We start from the raw sequence: 27,957 nt of genomic DNA, 5'->3' as shown, positions 1-27,957 counted from the left end.
CAAGGACAAAACTTCCCTCCCACTAAGAACTAAAAACTGGAAAAATACAAGAAACAAGCTCTCAGGCAGCAAAGAACAGTGAGCCTTTAGAGAGATGGTACAAACAAGGTAAATCCTACTATTGTCCCAGGTTATTGCATGGAGATTTTGCCATAAAGCAGGGAAGGACAACCGAGGTGGAGCCTGAAAGCCTTAAATTGATGAGATGAAGTTAGGAGTCTGGGAAGACTATGGCAGCTTGAGTTTGCAGCCCAGAGTACCAAACAGGAAAGAGCTACACTGAGTTCCAGAGAGCTTCAGAGGATTCCTCTGGAATCTTTCCCAGCTGTACTGAGATATAATTGACATATAACATTGTGTAAGTTTAAGGTTGTACCCCCCTTGAATCTTAATCTGAGTGCTGATCAGCATCTGCATGTGAAGAAAGTATCTAAGGCCAGGGAAAATATTATCTGGAAGGATTAGAAGAAACAATCTGTGGAATGCACATAATGGGATTATTCCCACACACCAAAGTGAAAAATTCTCATAGTTCACAAGATGGGTAAAGTACTTAGGAGAGTATTGGTGTTAGTAGTGGGGAAACTTTAGCTTTAGATTAAAGGCTGCTCTGATACTATGTAACAAGACTTAAGCATAAAGCTTGAAAGGATCAAATTGTTTCCAAGTAATTTAACTGCAATCCAGAACAGAGTTTAGGAATATTTATAGAAATTAAAAAAAAAAAAAGCTATATGACACGGAAAAAAGTAAAAGTCACAATGTTTGGTGCCCAATTAAGAATTACAAAGCATTCAAAGAAGGAGGAAAATATGGCTCATAGTCAGGAGAAACATTAATCAATGGAAACAGGCACAGAAATGACACAGGTGATAAAATTAGGAGACAAGGATACTAAAAGAGATATGAAATCTATATTCCATATGTTCAAGGAGGTAGAGGAAAGATTGGAAAATTTTTTTAACTTTTTTTTTTAGTAGTGGGACAAATGTAGTCTACACAGGGGATATGAAGAAAGACTCAAAATTCCAGAGATGAAAACACAAATGTATGAGATGCAAGAGGCACTGGATGAGACTAAAAACAAATTAGACATTGCAGGAAGAAAGATTAGTGAACCTGAAGATACAGCAATAGAAACCATCCAAAATGAAACACAGAGAGAAAGAGACTAAAGAAAATGAACAAAGCCTCAAGAGTTGTGGAATAATTTAAAGTGGCCTAATATATGTGTAACTAGAGTTCCTGGAAAAAGATGTAGGCATGGGGCAGCATAAAAAATATTTGAAGAGACACTGATTGAGACGTTTCAAAATTTGATGAAAACTGTAACTCCACAGATCCAGAAAGCTCAATAAACTCTGAATACAAGATATGTGAAGAAAACAACACCAATGCATCAAATTGCTTAAAGCCAGTAATAAAGAAGAAATCTTAAAAGTAGACATAAAAAAGAAGCACATTATATACAAAGGAACAAAAATAAGAATGACAACAGATTTTTTTTCATAGGAAACCATGTAAGCCAGAAGACAGGCAAAATATCTTTAAAGTATTGAAGAAAAAAACCCGTCTGCTTAGAATTCTATAACTAGCAAAAATATATTTGAAAAACCAAAGGCAAAATAAAGATTTTTCTGAGACACACAAAAGCTGCAGGAACTCATCACTAACAGATTTATACTACAAGAAATGTTAAAGGAAATCTTTTTGTTTTATTATTTTATTTTATTTTACTATTTTATTTTATTTTATTTTATTTTATTTTATTTTATTTTAAGAGAAAAAGCACAAGCAGGGGAGGGGCAGAGGGGGAGAGAGAGAATCTTAAGCAGGCTCAACACCCAGTGTGGATCATAACCTGAGCCAAAATCAAGAGTTGGATGCTTAACCTACTAGCCAACCAGATGCCCCAGAGAAAATCTTACATACAGAAAGAAAATGGTGCCCTGTGGAAATCTGGACCTACATAAAGGAACAAAAACTACCAGATATGGTAAATATGTGAGTAGATATAAAAGAATATTTTCTCATATTTAATCTCTTTTGAGATTAATGACTGTTTAAAGAAAAAATAATAACAATGTTTGGTTGGGTTATAATACATGCAGAAGTGAAATGAATAACAAAAATAGCATAAAGGCCAGGAGGGGGAAAATGGAAGTATACTGTTGTAATTTCTTTTTCCCTTTTCTTTCTTTTTTTCTTTCTCTTTCTCTTTCTTTCTTTCTTTCTTTCTTTTCCTTCCTTTCTTCCTTCCTCCCTTCCTTTCTTTTTTTTAAGGAGATAGGAGTTTATCGAATACATTGCAAGGAACCAGCCGGCAGGCCAACAACTGTCTGCAGGAGACAGTGGTGGGGGCTATAGCTAAGCGGGGGAAGTGAGGTGGTATGGGAATACATGGAATTTCCCTGTTTTGGTAACTGCCCAGTGGTAAGTAGGCCCAGCTAGAGCTTATGGATATTTTGAGGTGTGTCACCCAATGAGCCTGTTTGCATTCAGTCCAGTGGTCACTGTGGGCCCTTTTACCTTACTAAGGTTTCCATTGCCCAAACCTGTTTCCTAAAAGCAGCTTCTACATCTTCCCCTGACAGATCGACAATGACAGACCTTTGGCATTTGGGTGGAAGTCTTGTCTCCAGTAGCTGCTTCATGCTGGATGGGAGGGAATGCTGTCCCTACCTAAACTTGTCAGTCCATCAGGGGTTCTGTGCAGTTATACACCAGAGCATGGTATTATATTAATGGGCTGATAGGTGATTTGAATGAAACTCCTTGGTGGCCAGATCCATGGGATTTAGTGGGAGGGGATCCTCTGATGGTATGGGCTGGAATCCTTGTTGAATCACCATTGTATATGGAATTATTGGATTCACGCAGATGTGTAGGAATGTATTTTGCCTGTATATCAAGATGGAGACTGGATCCGTGGGAACAAAGAAAAAAATGGGGGCGGGGGGTGGGGGTGGGGACAAAAGAAGCTGGCTGAGAGCCAGCCAGCATCAGGAAAGGGTCCCAACGAAGTCCATAAGGTATGTGGATTTGCCCTAGTCAAGCTTCTGCTGCCTGTTGTGCCCCATGTTAGAAATGGAGACCTCAGAAGGACAGAGTGGGAGAGGAGGCAGGCTCAACAGGCATAGGCTGACCTGTTCTCTGTCAGACCTTCAGACCATGGAGCCGCCCTGGCCATAGACCTTCAGTTATCTGAGGAGTACAAGGGTTAACTGCCAAAGGGCTGAATAGAGAAAGGAGAGGGAGAGAAGGATCCTTCCAAAGGGCAAGAGGGGAAATCCTTCACCCTTTCGGGCAAGGGTAGTTTGGCTGGTTCCCCTTGGGGCTTCAGATCCTCACTGGAGAATGACCTTGGCCAGAGGTTGTCAGTTCCCCTAGGAGTATTAGAGTTGGTCTATCAAGGGAGAGTCCTAAGAAATTCCCTGGAGAATCTGAGGAAAGTCCTGATGCAACAGAGGTTCCCCATGAGGGCCACCAAATGTGGGGTGGCCTGATTGGGTGGAGGCCAGTGGCACAGGCAGTGAAAGAATTCAGCCAAAGCAGAACAAAGGATTAGAAGTCTACTGAATACACTGCAAGGGAGCAGCAGGCAAGACAAAGGGGAGACTACCTGCCTGTAAGGTTCTCATATAGACATGAAAGGGCTTTACTTTTATTTCACAGTGGACTCTAGTAAAGATGTATACTATAAATCATAAAACAACCACAAAAGACCCCAACAAAACAAAATGATATAACTAATATGGCAAAAAAAGATAAAATGAAAAATATAATATACTAAATTTATCCAAAAGGTAAAACAAAAAAGGAAAAAGAGAAGTGAAGAATAAATGGGACAATTAAAAAACAAATAGCAAGATGGTGGAGTAAAAACCCTACCATATCAATAATCACAGTAAATATAAATAGACTAAACACTTCAATTAAAAGTTAGAGATGATCAGATTGGATTAAAAAAAAAGATTCCACTGTATCTTGCCTACAAGAAACTCACTTTATTATTTAAAAAAATTTTTTATTAAGTAAGCTCTATACCCAACGTGGGGCTTGAACTCACAACCCTGAGCTGTAGAGTCACATGCTTTACTGACTGAACCAGCCAGTCACCCCCAGGAAACTCACTTTAAATATAAAAATGTATAGAGAATATTATAATAAACACACTATACCCACCATTGAGTTCAAGAAATAAAATGTCATAAATACAATTGAAACATCCTATATACCCTTCTTTGATGTCTTATCTCCTCTCATCACAAAGTAAATATCATTTCAAAGTTAGTTATTGCCTTACCATTCCTACGCATTTTCTTTGTATTTATTGTGACTATATATGCAATATGCAGTGTGTGCATGTATGGTTTTAAACTTTACATAAATGCTATCAAAGTGTATGTGTTCTGCAACTTGCTTTTATTACTGGACATTCTGTTTGTTAAGATTTATCCATGCTAATCAATGAAGGTCCAATTTAGTAATTCATAAAGTGTGGTCCTAGACCAGTAGTATCAGCATTACTTAGGAAATGTAATTTTTTTTACGTTTATTTATTTATTTTGAGAAAGAGAGAGCAGGGGAAGGGCAGAGAGAGAATGGGAGAGAGAGAGAATCCCAAGTAGGCTCCACACTGTCAGTACGGAGCTCAGTGCAGGCCTCGAACTTACAAAGTGTGAGATCCTGACCTGAGCTGAAATCAGAAGTTGGCTGCTTAACCAACTGAGCCACCCAGGCACCTCAGGAAATTCAAATTCTTGAGCCCTACTGCTGACGTCCTGAATCAGAAACTCTGGGGATGAGGCCTGGTAACCTGTGTCTTAACAAGTTCTCCAGGATTACAATGCATGTTAAAGCTTAAGATCCAGCACTCTTATTTATTTTCACTGCTGGTATTCCACTGCATGAATATACCACAGATTTAAAAAAAACAAAACAAAAAACCTACTATCTTTTAGATGGATATTTTGACTATTTTCAATTTTCCCTATTACAATGCTACAATGTGAATTCTTGCACATGCTCCCTTGTGTACACATGTATGAGTTTCTCTAGGATAAGAAGTATGAGTAAACTTGCTGACTTGTATGCTATGTGTATCTTCAACTTTACAGCACTAGCCCAAGTGCTCTCTAAAGTGGTTGTTCTGTTTTACAACCATTCCTGCTGCTGCCGCTGCTACTAGCAAATACTTATATAACATGAACTACATGCCATACATTGTTCTGTTTTTCTTATATTAACTCATTATACTGACACTAGTCCTCTTAGGGTAGGAGCTATTATTCTATTATTATCATCATCTCAATTTTTTTTTAAATTTTTTTTAACGTTTATTTATTTTTGAGACAGAGAGAGACAGAGCATGAACAGGGGAGGGTCAGAGAGAGGGAGACACAGAATCTGAAACAGGCTCCAGGCTCTGAGCTGTCAGCACAGAGCCCGATGCGGGGCTCGAACTCACGGACCGAGAGATCATGACCTGAGCCGAAGTTGACCGCTTAACCGACTGAGCCACCCAGGCGCCCCTCATCATCTCAATTTTACAAATAGTACCAAGATGTTAACAATTCCCCAACAGACAATACCCCAGGTACTTTTATGGCCAAATTACCTAAAAGCAGGAGTCCCAGAAGCTTCACTGTTGGCGGGCCGCCCTGCAGTCACCAATCCGTCCACAGCCCGGGCCCTGCCACTCAGGCTGGGACAGCTCGGCTTCCAGCAAGCCACAGTCAGGCTAAGCCAAAGAGGCAGAGCCAGGACTTGCGACCAAGCAAAATGGCTCTAGAATCTGCTTTCAGCCACAGGGCTATGCTGTCTCTCCCACCAGCAGTTTATGAGGGTTCTTGTTAGTCTACATTATCATTATACTTGGTGTTTCCCAACTTTAAATTTGTTTTGCCAATCTGATGGGTACAAAACGGTAATTCACTGTGGTTTAGATGTGCTTTTATCTGATTACTGGTGCTGTCAAGGCATATTTTCATACGTGTAGCTGGAATTCAGGTTTCTCTTCTAGAAATTGCCTGTTGTAAAACATAGCTTCAAAGGTGATCCTTAGCTCATTCCGTAACATGAGAAAATGATATTGAGGAAGGTATAAAAATGTTAGGGAATGCTGCTAAGCACTGACTGAATTTTCAAACTCTTACTTGGGATAAGAGCAGTCCCTCATAATTTTATAAAGCTGTGATTCATTCTGCGACCATGGCAATCTGGTTTGTCCTTCTGTTAACTTTATTTCTTTTCAAAGTGGAGCAAGTCAGTGTAAATCAACCCTTTCTATATATGTCAAGGCCTAGAGAACTCCATTTAGAAATATGAATGCAATAAACCTTGAATTTTCAACAAGGGGGGGATTTTTGTCACCCTCAGTGAAACTATGACCACAGGGAGCCTGCATTTCTAGTTGAAAGTATCCCTAAAATAGATTTTATCTGGTTTGGGTATGGGGCAGTAACAACAGCCAAAATGGCTCATCAGGGGTTGCTGAGTTTACCTGACAGTCTTTCAGTTAGAAATTATACATTGTTTGCCATGTATAAAATACTGTGCATAGGCCGGAGATTCAGCAGTAAACAAGACCCACGTGTTTACTTGTTTTATGGAAATTGCATTCTTGAGGAGACATTCTAAACCTAAACCACAAATTGCAGAAGTTTAATTACTGTTGGGATAGTTGTCTGAAAGAGACCTGTAGCATGCTAAAGAAGCTATGTAGTAGGGAGCCCAGATCTGGTCTAGAGGGTATGGGGAGATGTACAGGTAGCCTCTAAAATGGCCCCTTATGGGGCGCCTGGGTGGCGTAGTCGGTTAAGCGTCCGACTTCAGCCAGGTCATGATCTCGCGGTCCGTGAGTTCGAGCCCCGCGTCAGACTCTGGGCTGATGGCTCAGAGCCTGGAGCCTGTTTCCGATTCTGTGTCTCCCTCTCTCTCTGCCCCTCCCCTGTTCATGCTCTGTCTCTCTCTGTCCCAAAAATAAATAAACGTTGAAAAAAAAAAATAAATAAAATAAAATGGCCCCTTAGTTCAGGCTGCCATAACAAAGTACTACAGACTAGTGGCTTAAACAACAGAAATGCATTTCTTACAGTTCTGGAGGCTGGGAAGTCCAAGATCAAGGTGTCAGCTAATTTGGTTTCTGGTGATAGTTTTCTTCCTGGCTTGTAGATGTCTGCCTTCTCACTGTGTCCTCAAAAGGCAGAGAGAGAGAGAAAGAAAGAGAGAGAGAGATATAAAGAATGGGGGTGGGGAGAAGGTAAGGGGAGAAGGAAGAAAGAGGGAGAGAGCTCCTCTCTGGAGTCTTTTCTTTTTCTTTCTTTTTTTTAGAGGGATGGAGAGAGAGAGCTAGTGAGAGAGAGTGTCTGAGCTTGGGCAGAGGAAAGGGGCAGAGGGAGAAGAGAATCCCAAGCAGGCTCCATGCTCAGTGTGGAGCCCAATGTAGGGCTTGATCCCATGATGCTGGGATCATGACCTGATGCTGGGATCGTGACCTGAGCCAATATCAAGAGTCAGAGGCTCAACTGACTGAGCCACCCAAGCACCCCTGGAGTCTTTTCTTATAAGAAAGAACAAGAATTCTGTCAGATTTGGGCCCTATCCTTATTATCTCATTTAATTTGAATTACCTCCTCATAGGCCCTATCTCCAAATATAGTCACAATGAGATTCAGAGTTTCAGCCTATGAACTGGGGGTGGGAGTGGGAAACACAATTCAGTCTATAATAACCCCCAACATTCTCTGTCTCATGGTATTCATGTCTTTGTGAAATTTCCTTGTTTGAGTGTAGGCTGCACCTAGGAAATAACAAATAGAACATGGTAAAAGTGATGAAATGTTGCTTCCAAGATTAGTTTACAAAAGGACTGTGGGTACTGATGTAAATTTCACCTCTCTTGCTGCCTGTTGGCCAGAAGTCTCTATCAGTTCCTTGCCATGAGAACCTCCCCATACGACACCTCATAATATGGCAGCTGACTTCCCTCAGGACAAGCAAGTAACTGAAGCCCTCAATCCAACAGCCTGTAAAGAACTGAATCTTGCCATCAGCAACATGAGTGAGCTTGGAAGCAAATCCTTTCCCGATTAAGCCTTCAGATGAGATTGTAGACTTTGCCTATAGCTTGACAGCAACTTCATGAGAGACCTTGAGGCAGAAGCATCCAGATAAGCCATGCCTGGATTCCTGACGTGCAAAAGTTGTGAGATAATACATGTTTGTTTTTGGGGGGATATCTTTTTATGTAGCAATAAAGACTTCCCTGAGGGAGTGACACTTAGGCTGGGATATGAAGGATGATGGGGGTTACTACATGGCAGAGTTAGAAGGGAGGGAGGTGTGTTGTAGGCAAAGACACTAAAGCCAGAAGGGCAAGGGCAGCTTGGCAGAAGTGCACTTGAGAGAGTAGCATGAGACAAATCTGGTGAATTGGGAAGTTGTTTTAGAAAATTCAAGAACAGAGCAGGAGGAGTAAACACGAATCAGACAACAGAGCATTTTCCTAATTCCCTAAATGCATCCATAGGATGATAGGGTGGTATAGTGGAGAGCACTATGATGGGAGAGTGCTAGTCCCAGTGCTAACTCTGTGGTCTCAAGCAATCACTCGGTCATTCTGGTCCTCAGTTTTCTCATCTATAAGATGGAATCTGAATTCTTTACAACTCTCAGTCAAGAGTTATTAGTTGTATGCAACCTGTATGAGGAAAACTGTAAGATACTCCTGAAAGAAACAAAAGTAGGCCTGAGCAGATAGAAAGACAGTCCATGTCATTGGATAAGAGGACTCAATTTCACAAAGGTAACAAGTGCTCCATAAATTAATTTATACATTTAGTGCAATCCAAGTAAATCAACATCAGAGTTTTGACGGCTAGATAAATTGATTATAAAGCTCATATGGAAGAACAAATGAAAATACCCAGAAACAGCCTAAAAATAGAAGCAGCAAAGGGGAAGGCTAACTGTAACAGATATATTTTGTTCCAAAAAATTTTTAAAGTTTTTTTTTTATTTTGAGAGAGAGAGAAAGAGGGAGGAGGGGCAGAGAGAGAGAGAGAGAGAGAGAGAGAGAGAGAGAGAGAGAAAGAGATAGAAAGAGAGAATCCCAAGCAGGCTCCACGCTGTTAGTGCAGAGCCCAATAAGGGGTCTGAACCCACTAACTGTGAAATCATGACCTGAACCAAAATCAAGGCATTCAACCAACTGAGCCACCCAGGTGCCCCTATTTTTCCAAATTTTTATTTAAATTCTAGTTAGCTAACATATAGTGTAATACTGGTTTCAGGAGTAGAACTTAGTGATTTATCACTTACATATAACATCCAGTGCTCATCATAACAAGTACCGTCCTTAATATACATCACCTGTTTTGCCCATCTCCCACCCACCTCCCTCCATAAGCCTTCAGTTTGTTCTCTATTGCTGCCCTTTCTCTCTTTTAATGTTTACTTATCTTTGAGAGAGAGAGAGAGAGACAGAATCTGAGTGGGAGAGGGGCAGAGAGAGAGACACACACACAAGGAATTTGAAGCAGGCTCCAGGCTCTAAGCTGTCAGCACAGATGCTGACATGGAGCTTGAACTCACAAACCATGAGATCATGACCTGAGCTGAAATCGGACACTTAACTGACGGAGCCACCCAGGTGCCCTTTTCTGTGTTTCCTAAATTACACATATGAGGGAAATCATATGGTATTTGTTGTTCTCTTATTTCGCTTAGCATAATAAATTCTAGCTCCATCTACATCATTGCAAATGGCAAGATTTCATTTTTTTGATGGCTGAGTAATATTCCATATTGTGTGTATGCACGTGTGTGTGTGTGTGTGTAAAACATCTTTTTTTATCCATTAGTCAGTATGTGGACACTATGGCTCTTTCCATGGTTTGGCTATTGTTGAAAGCGCTGCTATAAACATTGGCGTACATGTGCCCCTATGAATCAGCACTATTGGGACCTCATCAAGATAAAAAGCTTCTGCACTGCAAAGGAAACAATCAACAAAACTAAAAGGCAACCGATGGAATGGGAAAAGATATTTACAAATGACATATTGGACAAAGGGCTAGTATCCAAAATCTATAGAGAACTTAACCCAACTTGACACCTGAAAAGCAAATAATTCAGTAATTTTTTAAAGTTTATTCTGAGAGAGTGAGCGAGTGAGCAGGGGAAGGTCAAAGAGAGAGAGGGGGAGAGAGAGAGAAAGAGAAAGAGAATCTCAGGCAAGCTCTGTGCTATCAGCGCTGAGCCTGATGCGAGGCTCAATGACCTGAGCTGAAATCAAGAGTCAGACACTTGACCGACTGAGCCACCCAGGTGCCCCAAAAAGAAAAAAAAAAAATCAGTGCCTGAATATTGAAAAAGAAATGAGTGGAATTACATGTCAAATTGGTGGCATACTGTGAATCCTGTAACATGCCAGCCAAACATCCTTCAGAAATGAGGGACGTAATCCATCAGTCACTAGAAGTGCTGTTGACAGATCTCAGCTGTCAGCCTTTTCTGGGAAGCACTCCAGTAGAAGAGAGCTGCCTGCCCCAGGTCTCACTGTCATCCTGTGATAGCCTTAGCCAGTGACTGGTTGATACAGGGGTACAAAAGCACCGCTCCCTTGCCCCATCTTGGAATAAGTCATCCCAACTCCAGAGCTCCCCAGAGGGTCTGCACAGGCCTCTGCTGAGACTGCACTGTAGCCCAAATTCTCTCTCTGACCTGTTTCCTTACCCTCCTTTCTGGTCTTGATCCCAAAAGCAGTCTGTAATAAATTTCCTTCATGCCAAACTCCATCTCAGAATATGCTTCCAGATTAGCCTAATAATGACAACCGGTGCTAGGTATGCCAGGAGTGATTTAAGCAGTAGTCAGGATGACAGGATTTTGGGTGTTGGATCATCTGTTGCCAGGCTAGCAGACAGGATATATCATTTTTGGTGGTAGAAAGAGTATAAACAGTCCTGGACACAACTGTAATGCAATTGTTAAAACTTTCACTATCAGCAAACTGTGTATTTTAGGGGGGGAAGCATTCTATGGGTGCAATGTATCAGGTGTCAGAAATATACAGAGGAAATGTGAGTGGGCTATTGCTAAGTTCATTTGGTCCTATATAATAAAATACAGAGTAATTAACTGGCTATTAAAAACTGTGCATGAAAGCCAAAGCATTTCCTAGGTAACAAATATAGAGGTTCTCATGTTCTGCAAATGGAGGACAGAAAAAGCTCAGGACCAGTTCTAGGACTTGATCAGAAGAGTAGCAGAGCCTCAAAGAAGACTGAACTCTCAATATCAGCAAGTCTGCTATACCAAGGACAGGGTGCTAGTTGGGAAAGAGTGGGAAATTGACATATGAGATGAAGACATCTGGGTTCATGCACCCCAAAATATTTAATTTGCAAAGATCCTTGAATCCTTTGTGCCAAAGAAGTGGCTGCCTCCTCCCTTGCACTAGTACTCCCTCCTTGCTGTAGGACAACATGAACCCTTTCAGGATCAGCTCTAGTCTCCCTTGTCTAGGCTTACCACTAGACTAGTAAGTAGAATTAAGTCACCAAATAACCTGGCTAGGGATATGGTAGTCTGATAATGCAGGAAAAGGACTACTATGTCTACCCCAAGGAGCTCAGAATCCTAGGAGAATCCACATGATGATGGAGTAAAAGGAACTATATCCCAGGAGCTCAGGGTCTGGGTTAGTATACATGGGACTGAATTCTGAGGGCACTAGATCTAGAGAAACAGAATACAAAGTTGAATAAGGGAATTTAATTAATTTTGAAGCACTCTTCTGGGATACAGTATTTAATAACCTGGCAAGGCTCTCAGGAGATGGTGCAAATATGCTGTAGACTGGCTTAATAAGCATGAAAAGTGATGGTCCATACTAAATGAAGGAAAGATGCCAGAATTGCCATGGAAAGCAGTAGAATAAGAGATTAAAAAGTTCAATGACAGGGATGTTCACTTTCACCACTCTTGTTCAACACAGTACTGGAAGTCCTAGCTTCAGCACTCAGACAACAAAAAGAAACAGAAAACAAACAAACTGGCAAAGAGGAAGTCAAACTTTCACTCGTCACAGATGTCATGATACTCTACATGGAAAACGCAAAAGACTCTACCAAAAATTGAGAGAACTGATATGTGAATTCAGCAAAGTGGCAGGATATAAAATCGATGTACAGAAATTGGTTGCATTTCTATATACCAATAATGAAGCAACAGAAAGAGACATCAAGGAATCCATCCCATTTACAATTCCACCAAAACCCATAAAATACCTAGGAATAAACCTAACCAAAGAGGTAAAAGATCTGTACGCTGGAAACTATAGAAAGCTTATGAAAGAAATTGAAGAAGAACACAAAGAAATGGAAAAACATTCCATGTTCACAGATCGGAAGAATAAATATTGTTAAAATGTCTACATTACCCAAAGCAATCTACACATTCGGTGCAATTCTTATCACAGAACTGGAACAAATGATCTTGAAATTTGTATGGAACCAGAAAAGACCCCGAATAGCCAAAGTAATGTTGAAAAGGAAAACCAAGGGGCACCTGGGTGATTCAGTCAGTTGAGCGTCCAACTTTGGCTCAGGTCATGATCTCGAAGTCCGTGGGTTCAAGCCCCACCTGGGGCTCTGTGCTGACAGCTCAGAGCCTGGAGCCTGCTTCAAATTCTGTATCTCCCTCTCTCTCTGTCCGTCTCCCACTGGTGTGGTCTCTCTCTTTCTCAAAAATAAATGAACATTAAAAAAAGGAAAAGAAAAAAAAAAGAAAAAAGAAAAAAAAATAAAAAAAGGAAAAGAAAAAAAAGAAAAAAACACAAAGCTGGAGACAATACAATTCTGGACTTTAAGCTGTATAACAAAGCTATAGTCATCAAGACAGTATGGTACTGGCACAAAAACAGACACACAGATCAATGGAACAGAATAGAGAACTGAGAAATGTACCCACAAACATATGGCCAACTAATCTTTGGCAAAGCAGGAAAATAATACCCAATGCAATAAAGTCTCTTCAGCAAATGGTGCTGGAAAAACTGGACAGTGACATGCAGAAGAATGAACCTGGACCACTTTCTTACACCATACACAAAATTATATTCAAAATGGATGAAAGACCTAAATGTGAGACAGGATACCATCAAAATCCTACACAGAAAACAGGCAACAACCTCTTTGACCTTGGCTGCAGAAACTTCTTACTAGACATGACAAGCAAAAATGAACTACTGGGACCTCATCAAGATAAAAAGCTTCTGTAGAGCAAAGGAAATAATCAGCAAAACTAAAAGGCAACTGATGGAATGGGAGAAGATATTTGCAAATGACATACCAGATAAAGGGTTAGTATCCAAAATACAAAGAACTTATCAAACTCAACACCCAAAAAAACAAATAATCCAGTGAAGAAATGGGCAAAAGACATGAACAGTCACTTTTCCAAAGAAGACATCCAGATGGCTAACAAGCACATGAAAAGATGCTCAACATCACTCATCATCAGGGAAATACAGACCAAAACCACAAGGAGATACCATCTCACCCCTGTCAGAATGGCTAAAACTAACAACTCAGGAAACAACAGATGTTGACAAGGATGTGGAGAAAGGGGAACACTTTGCACTGTTAGTGGGAATGCAAACTGGTGCAGCCACTCTGGAAAACAGTATGGAGTTTCCTCAAAAAATTAAAAACAGAACTAGCCTATGACCCAGCAATTGCACTACTAGCAATTTAGCCAAAGGATAAAAAAATGCTGATTCGAAGGGTCACATGCACCCCACTGTTTATAGCAGCACTACCAACAATAGCTAAATTATGGAAAGAGCCCAAATGTCTATCGACTGATGAACGGATAAAGAAGGTGTGGTATACACACACACACACACACACACACACACACACACACACACACACATACACACACTGGAATATTACTCAGCAATCAAAAATAATGAAATCTTGCCATTTGCAATGTGGATGGAACTAGAGTGTATTGTGTCAAGTAAAATAAGTCAGAGAAAAACAAATATATGACATCACTCATGAATTTAAGAAACAAAACAGACCAACATCAGGGAAGGAAGGAAAAAAGATAAAAACAGAGAGGGAGGTAAACCATAATATTCTTAAATGTAGAGAACAAACTGAGGGTTGCTGGAGGGGTGTTGGGTGGGGAGATTGGCTAAATGGATGATGGGCATTAAGGAGAACACTTGTTGGGATGAGCACTGGGTATTATATGTTAAGTGATGAACCACTAAATTCTACTCCTGAAATCATTATTATACTATATGTTAACTAACTTGTATTTAAATTAAGAAAAAAACAGCTGGGCTCCCTGATTGCAGTAAGGATGTCAGGATGGCCCCACTTCCCCCATACACACAATACAGGCTAGATGACATAACCTAATCCTCATAGGTCAGGTAGATACAATTATTATAATGCACAGGAGGGTCAGAGTGGAAGGACCCTCTATAAGAGTTGTAGAAATGGTTAGTCTCCACCCCATGCATAGTTTGAGTGATGCTGCATGGCCCAAGGCCCCACATACCACATAGTTAGCATAGACCATCATAGTATATGGCTCAAGGGCTCCAGGTAAACAAAGACAGGTCTGACATTCCAAGGGCTTAGAAATTACCTTCCAGAAGCTGAGGGAAAAGGGCCAACTTTTCTCTGGACAAGAAAGAGTTAATTTTCTCCCCAGCACTTTCATCCACATGTACCTCTACCCTTCTGTCATACCAACTTCAGACCAAAGTGGGTGTCTGAGCATTGCTGGAGAAAATCACTTGATTGTGCAGGTTGGGGTCACTTCAAACTCATGGTCTTCAATCTCAATCACCTCTTCAACGCCACCACAATTTTTACTTGTTTTGCCAAATCTTCATGCTGTTCTCACCCCCCACCCCCTCACCCCTTCCTCCTTCAGTTTAAGCATACTTGGTCTAAGGTCATCAGGCTTGGTTTTCTTCAACTATAAATCCCATAGGATGAAAAATTATCTGTATCCAAGCCACTGTTACTTTTTTCACTTCAAAATTAGGAGCCCAAGTGAAGTTCTTCCTATTTGAGGTCATAATTCCATAGATACTCTAGCCCTTTACCTTCTAATTTCTTTTAGGATCTTACTTCATCAGTCACCTCTTCCCCTAATGTTCTCTTTCTAACAGTTCCTTGCTGTCACACTATAGATACACTTAGGCTTCTGTGATCCTCTCCCTGCAGTGACATCTCCTTTGATATTTTGTATTCCTTTAACTTCTGAGCAATTTCTTTCTTCTACATCTTTTTCAAACTTTTCAAAAGAATAGCAGATAGTCACTGCCACCACTTTGTTTCCAAATATAGTTGTGAAATCAATTACCCTGATGTTACGTCTGACAAATGCCAAAATTATCTTACATTAAAAATAAAGATATTTCCTGCAATTAGTTTTCTTAAAAAGCTTTTTATTCTACCTTCTTCAGAGCTAGAATATTCTATTCTTAGTGGTTCTACTTCCTAACCTCCTTCATTCGCTCCTCAGTCCCCTGCAATCTTGATTTTGCCTACCACCCTTCACTAAAACTGATCCCATCAAGGTTACCCCTAAGTGCCAAATTCCATTGTCATTTCTTCAGTATTTTTTGAAATGATTTCCTTGGCTTCTATGTTGCTACACTCACCTGGGTCTGTTCATTCTCTCCCTATCTTCCCATTCCTACTCCTCAATGTGGCTGTCCCCAGGGCCTGCCCTGAGCCCTCTGTGCTTTTATTCATTCACCTTGGATGATTCCATCCTCTTTGAAGGTTTTAGTTAACATTTATATGCCAATGACTCCCAAATTTATATCCCAGTCTTATCTATTGAGCTTTAGATACAAATGTATGTTGGCTAGAGGCACAATGAAATTGCTGACCTTGCTTGTCGAAGACTGAACACATCACCCTGATTCTAACTCTAAAAATATCACAATATCTCTAAATTAGAAGACCCCTAGCCATCTGGTCATCCAAGATAGAAACTTGGGAGTCACTCTTGGCTTCTCTTTGTGTCTTGTCTTCCTCCAAACTGTTCTCCACATTGCCGTCTGACCTCTTCCAACCCCTTTAACTACTTCTCTCACCTCTCTCCCAACCACATATTCTCTGCCTGTTACAATCTATTTATGAATTTATTGTGCTATTTATTTTGTGGCTTCATGCCTTTTTAGAAATTTCTTTCGGAATGCCTTTTCCCACTTCTTTGCCTATTACATTTCTATTTATCTTTTGATTTTAGATTTTCATTCTGCCATCCTCTATCACATTATTTACTATTCTGAGACTTGGGTCATCTCACAAGTATGCCTTATAGGGCTATAATTAAGTCACGGACACAAAGATGTTGAGATGGAGAGGGTGATAGAACACCAGAGCATCCTGCTAGAAACCTGCCTCCAGGTTAACATTGATCCTCTAACCAGTGATATTCAAGCACAGTTGGTCATCCACCAGTGAAACACCTAACTGCAATTTCATCCTTCTCAAATTTCATATATTTACCCCAAAGGATAGAATGTTTCTAAAATAAAACCATACTGTATTTTTCCCCTTCCACATCATGGGGCACTGATATTGCAAGTTACAGAAATATAATCCTTTTTTGGATGACTCTGAAAAAAGTAGTTGACTGTAATACCTGAAAAAGGAAAATAAAAAATGGCTTCAGGCATGTCTACCACCAGGGCTCAAGTGATGGCATCAGGTTTCAATCTCTTGTTCACTTCTTGGCTCTTCCATTGCTCTGTCAAACTCTCCCCACAGAGTGGCAAGACGGCCAGTAGCAACTGAGGCTGACCTCATCAACTCCTGCTGAAAAAAAGAATGCCCATTTACTTACAGCTCTGGCAAAAATTCAGGATTAGCTTGATTGCATTGATTTGTGTTCTATGATTTTTTTCCTGACCTGATCGTTATAACCAAGATATATGACGTTATATCCTACGTTATAACCAAGTGTAGGAAACACTGCTTGGCCAGGAGTCAGTCTGGGGTGGGATTAGCTCCCCCCAACCACATGGACAGAGGGTGTACCAAGGAGGCTCCCTCCTGGAAAACTGGTGCTATAACCAGAGGTGGAAAGCTGAACAACAGGCAAAAACAATGGACGTTCTCTCAACTGTGGAGATGAGTGATCTACAGAAGTAGTTCTTCAGCGACACTCCAAGAATGGCATTAGTATATAATTACGGCCCAAAGAATGGCTCCAAATAGATCATTTTGAAATCAAATTACCATTTTGGACAGGCATCCCCTAATATTTAATTAGTTTATAGCTAACCAGTGGCAATCCTGTGGTGATTTAAACCAGGCTGCCCTATGTTCAAATCCTGGTTCAGCCCTTTCCTAGTTGTATGGTTTTAGGTAGGTGACTCAACTTTGCTGAGTGTCAGTTTCAAGAATAAGAATACCACCTTAGAAGAGTTGCTATGGGAATTAGCGATAGTAGCGTAGTACTTAGCATGTGATATGCCATCAATCAATGAAATATAATTATTAATTTAGCATATTAAGTTACCTTGGAGTAACTTTCAACTGGTTATTCTATCCTGTTATTTCATCAGAAATTAACACTGTATAAAGAACATGATTCCCAAGCTATAAACTATGGAATTCAAGAAATACAATAATAATTAACATAATTTCTATTCAGAAGCCCCGTTCTCTTAGGGTAGAAAAAAACAATTTCAATCAATTTGGAAACCTCTCCCCCTACCATAATTTTCTGGAGCAGACCTAATTTCCAGGGGGCTTGAATACTTTTTAACTCCTCTGCTCCTTCAGCTTTTGTATACCAGAACTTCACTGTCTTAGCTGCATTGTTAGTACAGTTGTTAGTACCCACAGGTTGTTGCTAAGATTTGTCTCTTGCACATCCATTTGGCCCCTTCGGATCCAATGGCTTTTTTTAATATTCTTATGCCAGGGGCGCCTGGGTGGCTTAGTTGGTTAAGCGTCTGACTTCGGCTCAGGTCATGATCTCACGGTTCGTGGGTTTGAGCCCCACGTCGGGCTCTGTGCTGACAGCTCAGAGCCTGGAGCCTGCTTCGGATTCTGTGTCCCCCTCTCTCTCTGCCCCTTCCCTGTTCATGCTCTGTCTCTCTCTGTCTCAAAAATAAATAAAAATATTTAAAAAAAATTAAAAAAATTATTATGCCAAACTTGGGGGGCAGGGGATAGGAGTCAGAGGGGATCATGGAAGTCTTTCTGTGGCATCTGGGTCACCCTCAGGCCAGGATTCTCCTTTATAAGGCTGTTTCTAACCTGGTTTGCCTAATGAATCATGCAGCTGTTTTCTGACGTGGAGTTAAGAGGAGAACAAGGCCCTTTGCTTTTAGGTTTCTTGGACCTACTTAGAGTCTTTCTATCCTTTCTAGCATTCAGAGCACTAAAAATAATCTTTAAGAATTCTGTTTAACTTGCAGGATCTAAATCCATTTAAGCCTTTACATCAGCAGTCATATTTGGGAATTCTTCAGACCCAATGAAGATTAATTAAAAACAGATTCATGCACGATCATTCACCAGAAGTCATCTTCCATCCAGATATTAAAAAAAAAAAAAAACTCCAACCAGGCTATGAAACACATAGTACATACATATTATAATACATTGTGTACCTAAATAGGTCTTGTTCCACCAACAACTTCAGGAGGAAACCGGTGCTTAAGCAGAGCAAAGGTGCTGCATGGTGATGGCAGGAGCCAGAGAACAGATGACAAAGCTTCTAGACTATTGTTCCTGTCTGTAATGTTGAACTTTAATATTTTGACTACTGTAACTACTCTGAATAAGAAAAAGTTAATAATTATAGTTAAACATTTTTTCAACTTTATTCTTTATTCTATAAGTTCAGATCTATGATAGCAATATTTTGCTTGGGTCTTAGAACAAATATTTATTTTAAAACAGGCTATTCAGCCTTCAGCTCAAATGTTCTGGGCTCTTCTAAAATATTATCTCCTCAAAGGTTTTCTGGTAGAAATAGTAAAGAAACGAATGTTTTCCTTCACTAGTTGTCTTTACTACCAAAACTTCGAAGTCTTCGCTCTGTGATTAATATGGACATTTACACAATTTCTGGGTAAGCGTGACCCTTCTCTGCTGGCTTCTTTTGATGCCCCAGTTCCAGCCCTTGTCTTATTCCCGATTAAAACTTTGCCTGTTTTGGATCTTAAATTCCTCAACCAAATGATAGGTAAATTTCCAAGATCCTCACACACATACTTGGCACTTCTGAGTTCTCAGGAAACGCAAGGTGACAATGACCACAAACCATAAGACAGAGACCCCCAACAGACTAGAAAATTAAGCAAGCTGTCCGTGTTATAATTACAATCTTTGCTAGTTTTCAGAAAGCATCCTCATATTTTTGGAAAATTCTTTGGTTCAAAGGCCAAAAAGAAGATTTAAGATGCGCCCGGCAACCAATGTGCACGCCTTATTTTTAAGTTTTATTAAAAAAAAATTTTTTTTAATGTTTATTTTTGACAGAAAGAGAGAGACAGAGCATGAGCCGGGGAGGGGCAGAGAGAGAGACACAGAATCCGAAGTAGGCACGAGGCTCTGAGTTGTCAGTAGAGAGCCTGACGCGAGGCTCGAACTCACAGAAACCGAGATCATGACCTGAGCCAAAGTCGGACGCTCAACCGACTGAGCCACCCAGGCGCCCCAAGTTTTATTTTATTTTTTTAAGTTGCAAACTAAACATAGACCATATTATAGAAATTTTTACCAAATAAAAAAAACCCGCACGCCACCGATCTGGACGCATTTAACTCACTTGGATGTATTCCTACCGGTGTTCTCCCGCGCTCTCACCACACGCTGGCAACCTTGACCCTCGCGCGCTGCCGGAACCGCAGCGCTCGGGGCGGCGCTACGGCGCACGGGTGCGCCGTCGCCATGGTAACCGCGGAAGCCAGGGGCCTGAGGAGCGGTGAGTCAGGGTCCCGCTTGGAGGGCCGCGGTGGGCGCTCGGGGTGGGGGCCGGGGGACGAATGGACGTCTCCTCGAACTGCAGCTGGGGCGGGAGCGGCAGGGGGAGCGGGCTTCGGCCGCGGCGTCCTCGGGGTTTGCCTCTCACTAGAGCTTTCCGTCGCGGCTCTCGCCCCGCGGACAGCCTCGGGGATCCCAGAGGGTCCCTCAGGGGTTCAGGCCGGAAGGCGAACTCGGGTGTCCAGAAGTGACTGGCGCCCGCCCTGCGGGACCTGCTGGGACCTCTCACACGAGAGGCTTGATCGGGCACTCAAAGACAAAGCCTGATCAGCACAATCCCCTGTGGGATACACTCGGCCCTTCTGGGAGACCACATCCTTCCTGGGGTTGTTGCACCTAGAGCCTCTTGAGACCTAACAATAACCATGACCTTCAAAGTACCCCTCAAGCTAAACATCACCCTTATTCTAAACATAGCCTACAACTGACCCGCACCCTCGCAGGGACCCTCACTTCAGCCCTCCAGGGAGATCACGGGACTGCTGTCGCTTCGGCCCTGCTTACGTCCCTGGACCGAACCCGAACTCCATTTTAGGCTGTCTCCCCATGGTGACCCAATACTTTGTGCAAACCACACACGTGGGGTTCAGAAGAGGAGCCGGATTCCTCGGCATGGAACGTGGAACATGACCAGGTAATTTCCAAAGCCCAGAGGGAGCTGCACAAGGGGGTTGCTGAGGCCCAACCAAAGTGTGGTCCATATCCAAGGCTGGCCCTAGCCCCTAAAGACTAAGCCTGGCCAGCACTCTCCAATGGGACCTCCCTCAGCCCTCCAGGGAGATCACTGCACTGCTTGGGTTTCAGCACCTAGGGCCTCCTGGACCCTAACCCTAACTGTGACCCTCGCAGTACTCCTCAACCTAAACCTCACTCCAACTCTAACGCTAATCCTACACCAGACCCTCACGTGCACATGGTCCCTCATCCAACACCCCCCATGTAGATAATGTGAGTAGTGTTGCTTCAGTGCTGCTTATGGCCCTGAAGCAAACCCTAACTCAAACTAAGGCTCTCTCCTGATGGTGACCCAATTCTTTAGTCTGAGGATACCACATATATGGAGTCCAGAGGAGGAGGAGTATTACTCGGCGTGGAATGTGGAATATCACCATGTAATATCCAAAGCCCAGATGTTGCTGCAGAAGTGGTTGCTGAGGCTCAATCAAAGAATGGCCCACGATGGAGGCTTGCCCTGGCAAACAAAGACTAAGCATGATGGACAGCCTGCAATATGCCCTTCACTGAGCCCTCCGGGAAGCTCACTGCATTGCTGTTGGTTTATCGCTAGGAGCCACCTAGGACTTAACCCCAAACCCAATAATGAACATAACTATACACACCAACCTCACCATGAACATAACTATGAACAGAACTATAACAATGAACATAACTATAGACACCAACCTCACCAACTCTAACCGTAACCCTACATCTGACCTGCACCTGTGCATGTGCCCTATTCAGCCCTCCGTGTAGCTCAAGGGACTGGTGTCGCTTTAGCCATGCTTATGTCGCTGGAACATACCCTAACCCTAGTGATGGCTCTCTCCCAATGGGGATCGAGTTCCAAATTCTGAGAACACCACGCCCATAGGGCCCAGACCCCTGAAGTATTATTCGGTATGGAATTGGAACATCATCATGTCAATTCCACTGCCGGCATGGAGTTGCACAGGGAGGGTGCTGAGGCCCAACTGAAGAGTGGCACACACAGGAGGCTGGCTCTGGCATGGAAAGACAAAGCCTGAACTAGAGGCTTTCATGCAGTCTCCATTCAACCCTATGTGGAGACCACTGCACTGCTAGGAGTTCACCACCTAGAACCTCCTGGGACTTAAACCTAACAGTAACCTTGACCCGCACCATACCCCTCAACCTAAAGTTCATACCAACTCTTACCATAATCCTAAACCTTACACTCATTAGTGCATGGGCGCTCACTTCAGCCTTCCAGGGTGATCACGGGTCTCCTGTCCATTCAGCCCTATCTAAGTCCCTGGTCCAAACCCAAACACTAGCTAAGACTCTCTCTCGATGAGGACAAAATTCCTAAATCTGATATGACCACACACATGTGGGGCCAGAAGTGGTACAGCGTTACTTTCCACGGAAAGTGTTCTGAAGGGCACAGACGCTCCCAGTACCTGAAGGCACGCCCCATGCCTGAAGCCGCTCCCCATACCTGAAGCCGCTCCCCGTGCCTGAAGGCAAGCTCCGTGCCTGAAGGCAAGCCCCTTGCCTAAAGCCATGCCCCGAGCATGAAGCCATGCCCCGAGCATGAAGCCATGTCCCATGCCTGAAGGCAGGTCCAATGCCTGAAGGCTCGCCCCTTGCCTGAAGGGTTAGGCATGCCCAGTGCCTGAGGGCATACCCAGTGACTGATGTCAGTCACTCCCAATGTCTGAAGTCATGCAGGGAATGAAGTCAAAGTCACTCCCAGTGACTGAAGACAAAGTCACTCCCAGTGAAGGAAGTCACACCCAAAGTCACTCCCAGTGAGGGAAGTCCCTTTCAAAGTCACTCCCAGTGATGAAAGTCACTCCCGAAGTGACTGCCAGTGACAGAAGTCACTCCAGATGTCACTCCCAGTGAGGGAAGTCCCTCTCGAAATCACTCCCAGTGACTGAAGTCACTCCCAGTGACTGAAGTCAAAGTCATTCCCAGTGACTGATGTCACTCCCAGAGACTGAAGTCAAAGTCACTCTCAGTGTCTGCAGTTACTCCCAGTGACTGGAGTCTCCACTCACAGGGACTGCAGTCATCACTCCCAGTGCCTGAAATTGGCACTCCCAGTGCCTGAAGACACTCCAGGGGAAGGACAGAGTGAGAGGGAGACACAGAATCCCAAGCAGTCTCCAGGCTCTGTGCTCTCACCACAGAGCCTCCTGGGGAAGGACAGAGAGGGAGACATAGAATCCCAAGAAGCCCCTCCATGCTCTCTACTCCCAGCACAGAAACCCCAGGCTCTGTGCTCACAGGACAGAGCCTCCAATGCCTGAAGGCACTCCCCTTGTCTGAAGGCACTCCCCTTGCCTGCAAGGCACCAGCACTCTCTAAAGGCATACCCCATGCCTGAAGGCATGCCCTGAGTCTGACTGAGCTCCCTGCAGGATGGGGCATTCCGTGCCTGAGTGTCACAGGCGCTCCCCTTGCCTGAATGGCACAGGACCTCCTCTTGCCTGAAGCCGCGCCCCATGCCTGAAGCCATGCACCATGCCTGAAGCCACTCCCTATGCCTGATGGCTCGCTCCATGCCTGACTGCGTGCCCCATGCCTGAAGAGCACAGATGCTCCCCTTGCCTGAAGGCACGCCCCTTGCATGAAGCTGCTCCCTGTGCCTGAAGACAAGCCTCATGGCTGAAGGTGCACCCCTTGCCTGAAGATGCTCCCTGTGCCTGAAGCCACTCCCTGTTCCAGAAGACACGACCCATGCCTGATAGAGCTCTGTATGCCTGTAGGCAAGCCCACTGCCTGAAAGCAAGCCCCTTGACTGAGGCAGCGCCCCATGCATAATGCCTCACCCAGTGCCTGAAGGCACACCATGTGCCTGAAGGCATGTTCCATGCCTGAAGGCGCTCCCCTTGAATGAAGGGCACAGGCACTCCCTGAAGGCGCATACCATGCCTGACAGCGCACCCCTCGCCAGAGGGCGCCCCGTGCCTGTAGAAAACAGACTCCCCCCCCCCCCCCCCCGCAGTGCCTTAAGTCAAGCCCTGTGCCTGAAGCCGCTCGCTCGCTGTACCTAAAGGTGCTCCCAGTGCCTGATGACAAGCCCCATGGTTGAAGGTGCGCCACGTGCCTAAAGACGCTCCCTGTACCTGAAGCTGCTCCCTGTTCCTGAAGGCATGCCTCTTGCCTGAAACAGCTCCAGGTGCCTGTACTCAGGCCCCTTGCCTGCAGGCAAGGCCGGTGCCTGAAGGAAAGCCCCGTGCCTGAAGCCTTGCCACAAGCATGAAGCCCCGCCCAGTGCCTGCAGGCACGCCCCATGCCTGAAGGCTTGCACCATGCCTGAATTCTCACCCTGTGCCTGAAGTCTAGCCCCCTGCATGAAGACAGAGTCATGTCCAGGGCCTGAGGGCATGCCCAGTGACTGAAGTCAGTCACCCCCAATGACTGAAGTCACTCCCAGTGATGGAAGTCCCTCGCGAATTCACACACAGTGACGGAAGACCCTCTGGAAGTCACCTCCACTGACGGAACACTCCCGAACTCACTCCCAGTGACTGAAGTCAAAGTCACTCCCAGAGCCTGAAGTCGGCAATCCCAGTGCCTGAAGGAACAGGAGGGGAAGGACAGAGACAGAGGGAGACACAAAATTCCAAGCAGCCTCCAGGCTCTGTGGTCTCAGCACAGAAACTCCTGGGGAAGGACAGAGACAGAGGGAGACACACAATCCCATGCAGCCTCCAGGTCTGTGCTCAAACCAGAGACCTCCGGGGGAAAAACAGAGAGGGAGACACAGAATCCCAAGCAGCCCATCCAGGCTCCAGTGCCAGCAGAACTGGGGCACAGGAGGCCCCAGTCCAGCGGAACTGGGGCACAGGAGGCCCCAGTGACCGCGGCAGTGGAGCCTCCAGTGACCTCAGTGACCACAGCACTGGAGCCTCCAGGGACAACAGTGCCCACGGCACTGCGGCCTCCAGTGAAGTCAGTGCCCCCGGCACTGCACTTTCCAGTGAACCCAGTGTCCACAGCATTTCAGCCTCCAGTGAACCCAGAACCCGCGGCACTGAACCCTCTACTGAAACCAGTGCTCGTGGCACTGCACCCTCCAGTGAACCCAGTGTCCACAGCACTGGAGCCTCCAGTGAACCCAGTTCCTGTGGCAGTGCAGCATGCAGTGAACTCAGTTCCCAGAGCACTGCAGCCTCCATTGAACCCTGAGCCCGTGGCACTGCACACTCCAGTGAACCCAGTGCCCGGGGCAATGCACCCTGCAGTGAACCCAGTTCCGACTTCACTGCAGCCTCCAGTGATCTCAGTGCCCGCGGCACTGCAGACTCCAGTGAGCCCGATGTTCACAGCATTGCAGCCGCCATTGAGTCCAGTGCCTGCAGCACTGCAGCCTCCAGTGAGACCAGTGCCCGCGGCACTGCAGCCTCCAGGGAGCACAGTACTGCGGCACTGCAGCCTTCAGTGAACCCAGTGCCTGCGGCACTGAAGCCTGAAGTGAACCCATTGCCCACAGCAATGAAGGATCCAGTGAACCTACTTCCCGCGGCACTGCAGCCCCCCGTGAACCCATTGCATGCAGCACTGAAGCCTGCACTGAATCCAGTGCCCGAGGCACAGCAACCTGCAGTGAACCCAGTGCCCGCGGCACTGTAGCCTCCAGTGAACCCAAAGCCCGCGGCACTGCATGCTCTACTGAACCCAGGGCCCGCAGCACTGCACCATCCAGGGAAAAAAGTATCTGCGGCACTGCATCCTGCAGCGAACCCAGTGCCCAGTGCACTGCAGCCTGCAGTGAACCCAGTTCCCACTGCACCGCAGCCTCCAGTGAACCCACTGCCCGCGGCACTGCACCCTCCAGTGAAGGTAGTGCCTGCCGCACTGCACCCTCCAGTGAAACCAGTGCCCGCAGCATTGCAGCCTCCAGTGAAACCTGTGCTCACTGCACTTCAGCTTCCAGTTATCCCAGTGACCCGTGCACCGCAGTCTGCAGTGAACCCAGTGCGCGCGGCATTGCACCCTGCAGTGAAGCCAGTTCCAACTATACTGCAGCCTCCAGTGATCCCAGTGCCCGTGGCACTGCAGCCTCCAGTGAGCCCAGTGCTCACGGAATTGCAGCCGCCAGGGAGACCAGTGCCTGCAGCACTGCACCCTCCAGTGAAACCAGAGCCCGTGGAACTGCACCCTCAAGTGAAGACAGTGCTGGGTGCACTGCACCCTCCAGTTAATGCAGTGCCTGCAGCACTGCACCATCCAGTGAACACAGTGCTCGCGGCACTGCAGACTCCAATAAACCCAGGTCCCACGGCAGTGCAGCCTGCAGTGAACCCAGTGCCCAGGGCACTGCAGCATGCAGTGAACACAATGCCTGCGGCACTGCACCGTCCAGTGAAGTCAGTGCCCCCGTCACTGCACTTTCCAGTGAACCCAGTGCCCACGGCATTGCAGCCCCCAGTGAACCCAGAGCCCACGGCACTGAACCCTCTACTGAAACCAGTGCCTGCAGCACTGCACTCTCCAGTGAACCCAGTGCCCACGGCACTGCACCCTCCAGGAAAGCCAGTACCCGCGACACTGCACCCTCCAGTGAACCCAGTGTCCATGGCCCTGCAGCCTCCAGTGAAACCAGAGCCCGCGGAACTGCCCCCTCCAGTGAAGCCAGTGCTGGGTGCACTGCACCCTTGATTAACGCAGTGCCCGCAGCACTGCACAATCCAGTGAACACAGTGCTCCCGGCACTGCAGCCTCCAGTGAACCCAGGGCCCACGGCACTGCACCCTCCAATGAAACCAGTGCCCACGGCACTGCAGCCTGCAGTGAAGACAGTGCCCACGGCACTACAGCCTCCAGTGAAGCCAGTGCCTGCGGCACTGCACCCTCGACTTAACCCAGTGCCCGCGGCACAGCACCCTGCAGTGAACAATGTGCCCGTGGCACTGCATCCTGCAGTGCACCCAGTGCACAGGGCACTGCAGCCTGCAGTCAACCCAGTGCCCGTGGCACTGCAGCCTCCAGTGAATGCATACCCCGCAGCACTGCAACCTCTACTGAACCCAGGGCCCGCGGCACTGCACCCTCCAGTGAAAAAAGCGTCCGCGGCACTGCATCCTGCAGTGAACCCAGTGCCTGGGTCACTGCAGCCTGCAGTAAACCCAGTTCCACTGCACTGCAGCCTCCAGGGAACCCACTGCCCGCGGCACTGCACCCTCCAGTGAAGGCAGTGCCTGCCACACTGCACCCTCCAGTCAACCCAGTGCCCGTGGCACTGCACTGTCCTGTGAAACCAGTGCTCGCGGCACTGCACCCTCCAGTGAACACAGTGCCTGCGGCACTTCACCCTCCAGTGAACCAAGGGCCCTCAGCACTGCAGCCTCCAGTGAACCCAGTTCTCCCGGCACTGCAGCCTGCAATGAACACAGTGCCCATAGCACTGCAATCTCCAGTGAACCCAGAGCCCACGGCACTGCATCCTCCAGTGAACCCAGTGCCCACGGCACCACAGCCTCCAGTGAGCCCAGTGCTCACGTCATGGCAACCTCCAGTGAGCCCAGTGCCTGTGGCCCTGCAGCCTCCAGCGAAACGAGAGCCCGCAGACCTGCACCCTCCAGTGAAGCCAGTGCTGGGTGCGCTGCACCCTTCATTTAACGCAGTGCCTGCAGCACTGCACCATCCAGTGAACACAGTGCTCGCGGCACAGCAGCCTCCAGTGAAACCAGGGCCCATGGCACTGCATCCTGCATTGAACCCAGTGCCAGGGAACTTCAGCCTGCAGTGAACCCAGTGCCCACAGCATTGCACCCTCCAGTAAAGTCATGTCCCCGGCACTGCACTTTCCAGTGAACCCAGTGTCCACGGCATTGCAGCCTCCAGTGAACCCATAGCCCGCAGCACTGATCCCTCTACTGAAACCAGTGCAAGTGACACTGCACCCTCCAGTGAAGCCAGTGCCCGTGGCACTGCACCATGCTGTGAACCCAGTTCCCGCTTCTATGCAACCTCCAGTGAACCCAGTGCCCGTGGCACTGCAGCCTCCAGTGAACCGACTGCCTATGGCAATGCAGCCTCCATTCAACCCAGTGCACCCATCACTGCATGCTGCAGTGAACCCAGTGCCTGAGGAACTGGAGCCTGCAGTGAACCCAGTGACCACAGCACTACAGCCTCAAGTGAACCCAGTGCAGGCAGAAAGGCAGCTTGCAGTGAACCCAGTGCCCGTGGCACTGAAGTCTGC

General features: G+C 45.7%; 1 protein-coding gene across 1 annotated transcript; it reads left to right on the top strand.

The window, feature by feature from the left end:
- The first annotated feature begins 23,483 nt into the window (after window positions 1-23,483).
- Window positions 23,484-26,411, top strand: LOC122475896 (proline-rich extensin-like protein EPR1). The gene is made up of 3 exons (XM_043568044.1): window positions 23,484-23,508; window positions 25,588-25,727; window positions 25,812-26,411. The coding sequence occupies exons 1-3, from the start codon at window positions 23,484-23,486 to the stop codon at window positions 26,409-26,411; spliced, it is 765 nt and encodes a 254-aa protein (XP_043423979.1).
- The last annotated feature ends 1,546 nt before the right edge of the window (window positions 26,412-27,957 follow it).

Source organism: Prionailurus bengalensis, chromosome E4 (assembly GCF_016509475.1).
Source record: "Prionailurus bengalensis isolate Pbe53 chromosome E4, Fcat_Pben_1.1_paternal_pri, whole genome shotgun sequence".
Lineage (NCBI taxonomy): Eukaryota > Metazoa > Chordata > Mammalia > Carnivora > Felidae > Prionailurus > Prionailurus bengalensis.
This window is presented reverse-complemented; position numbering and strand designations above follow the sequence as displayed.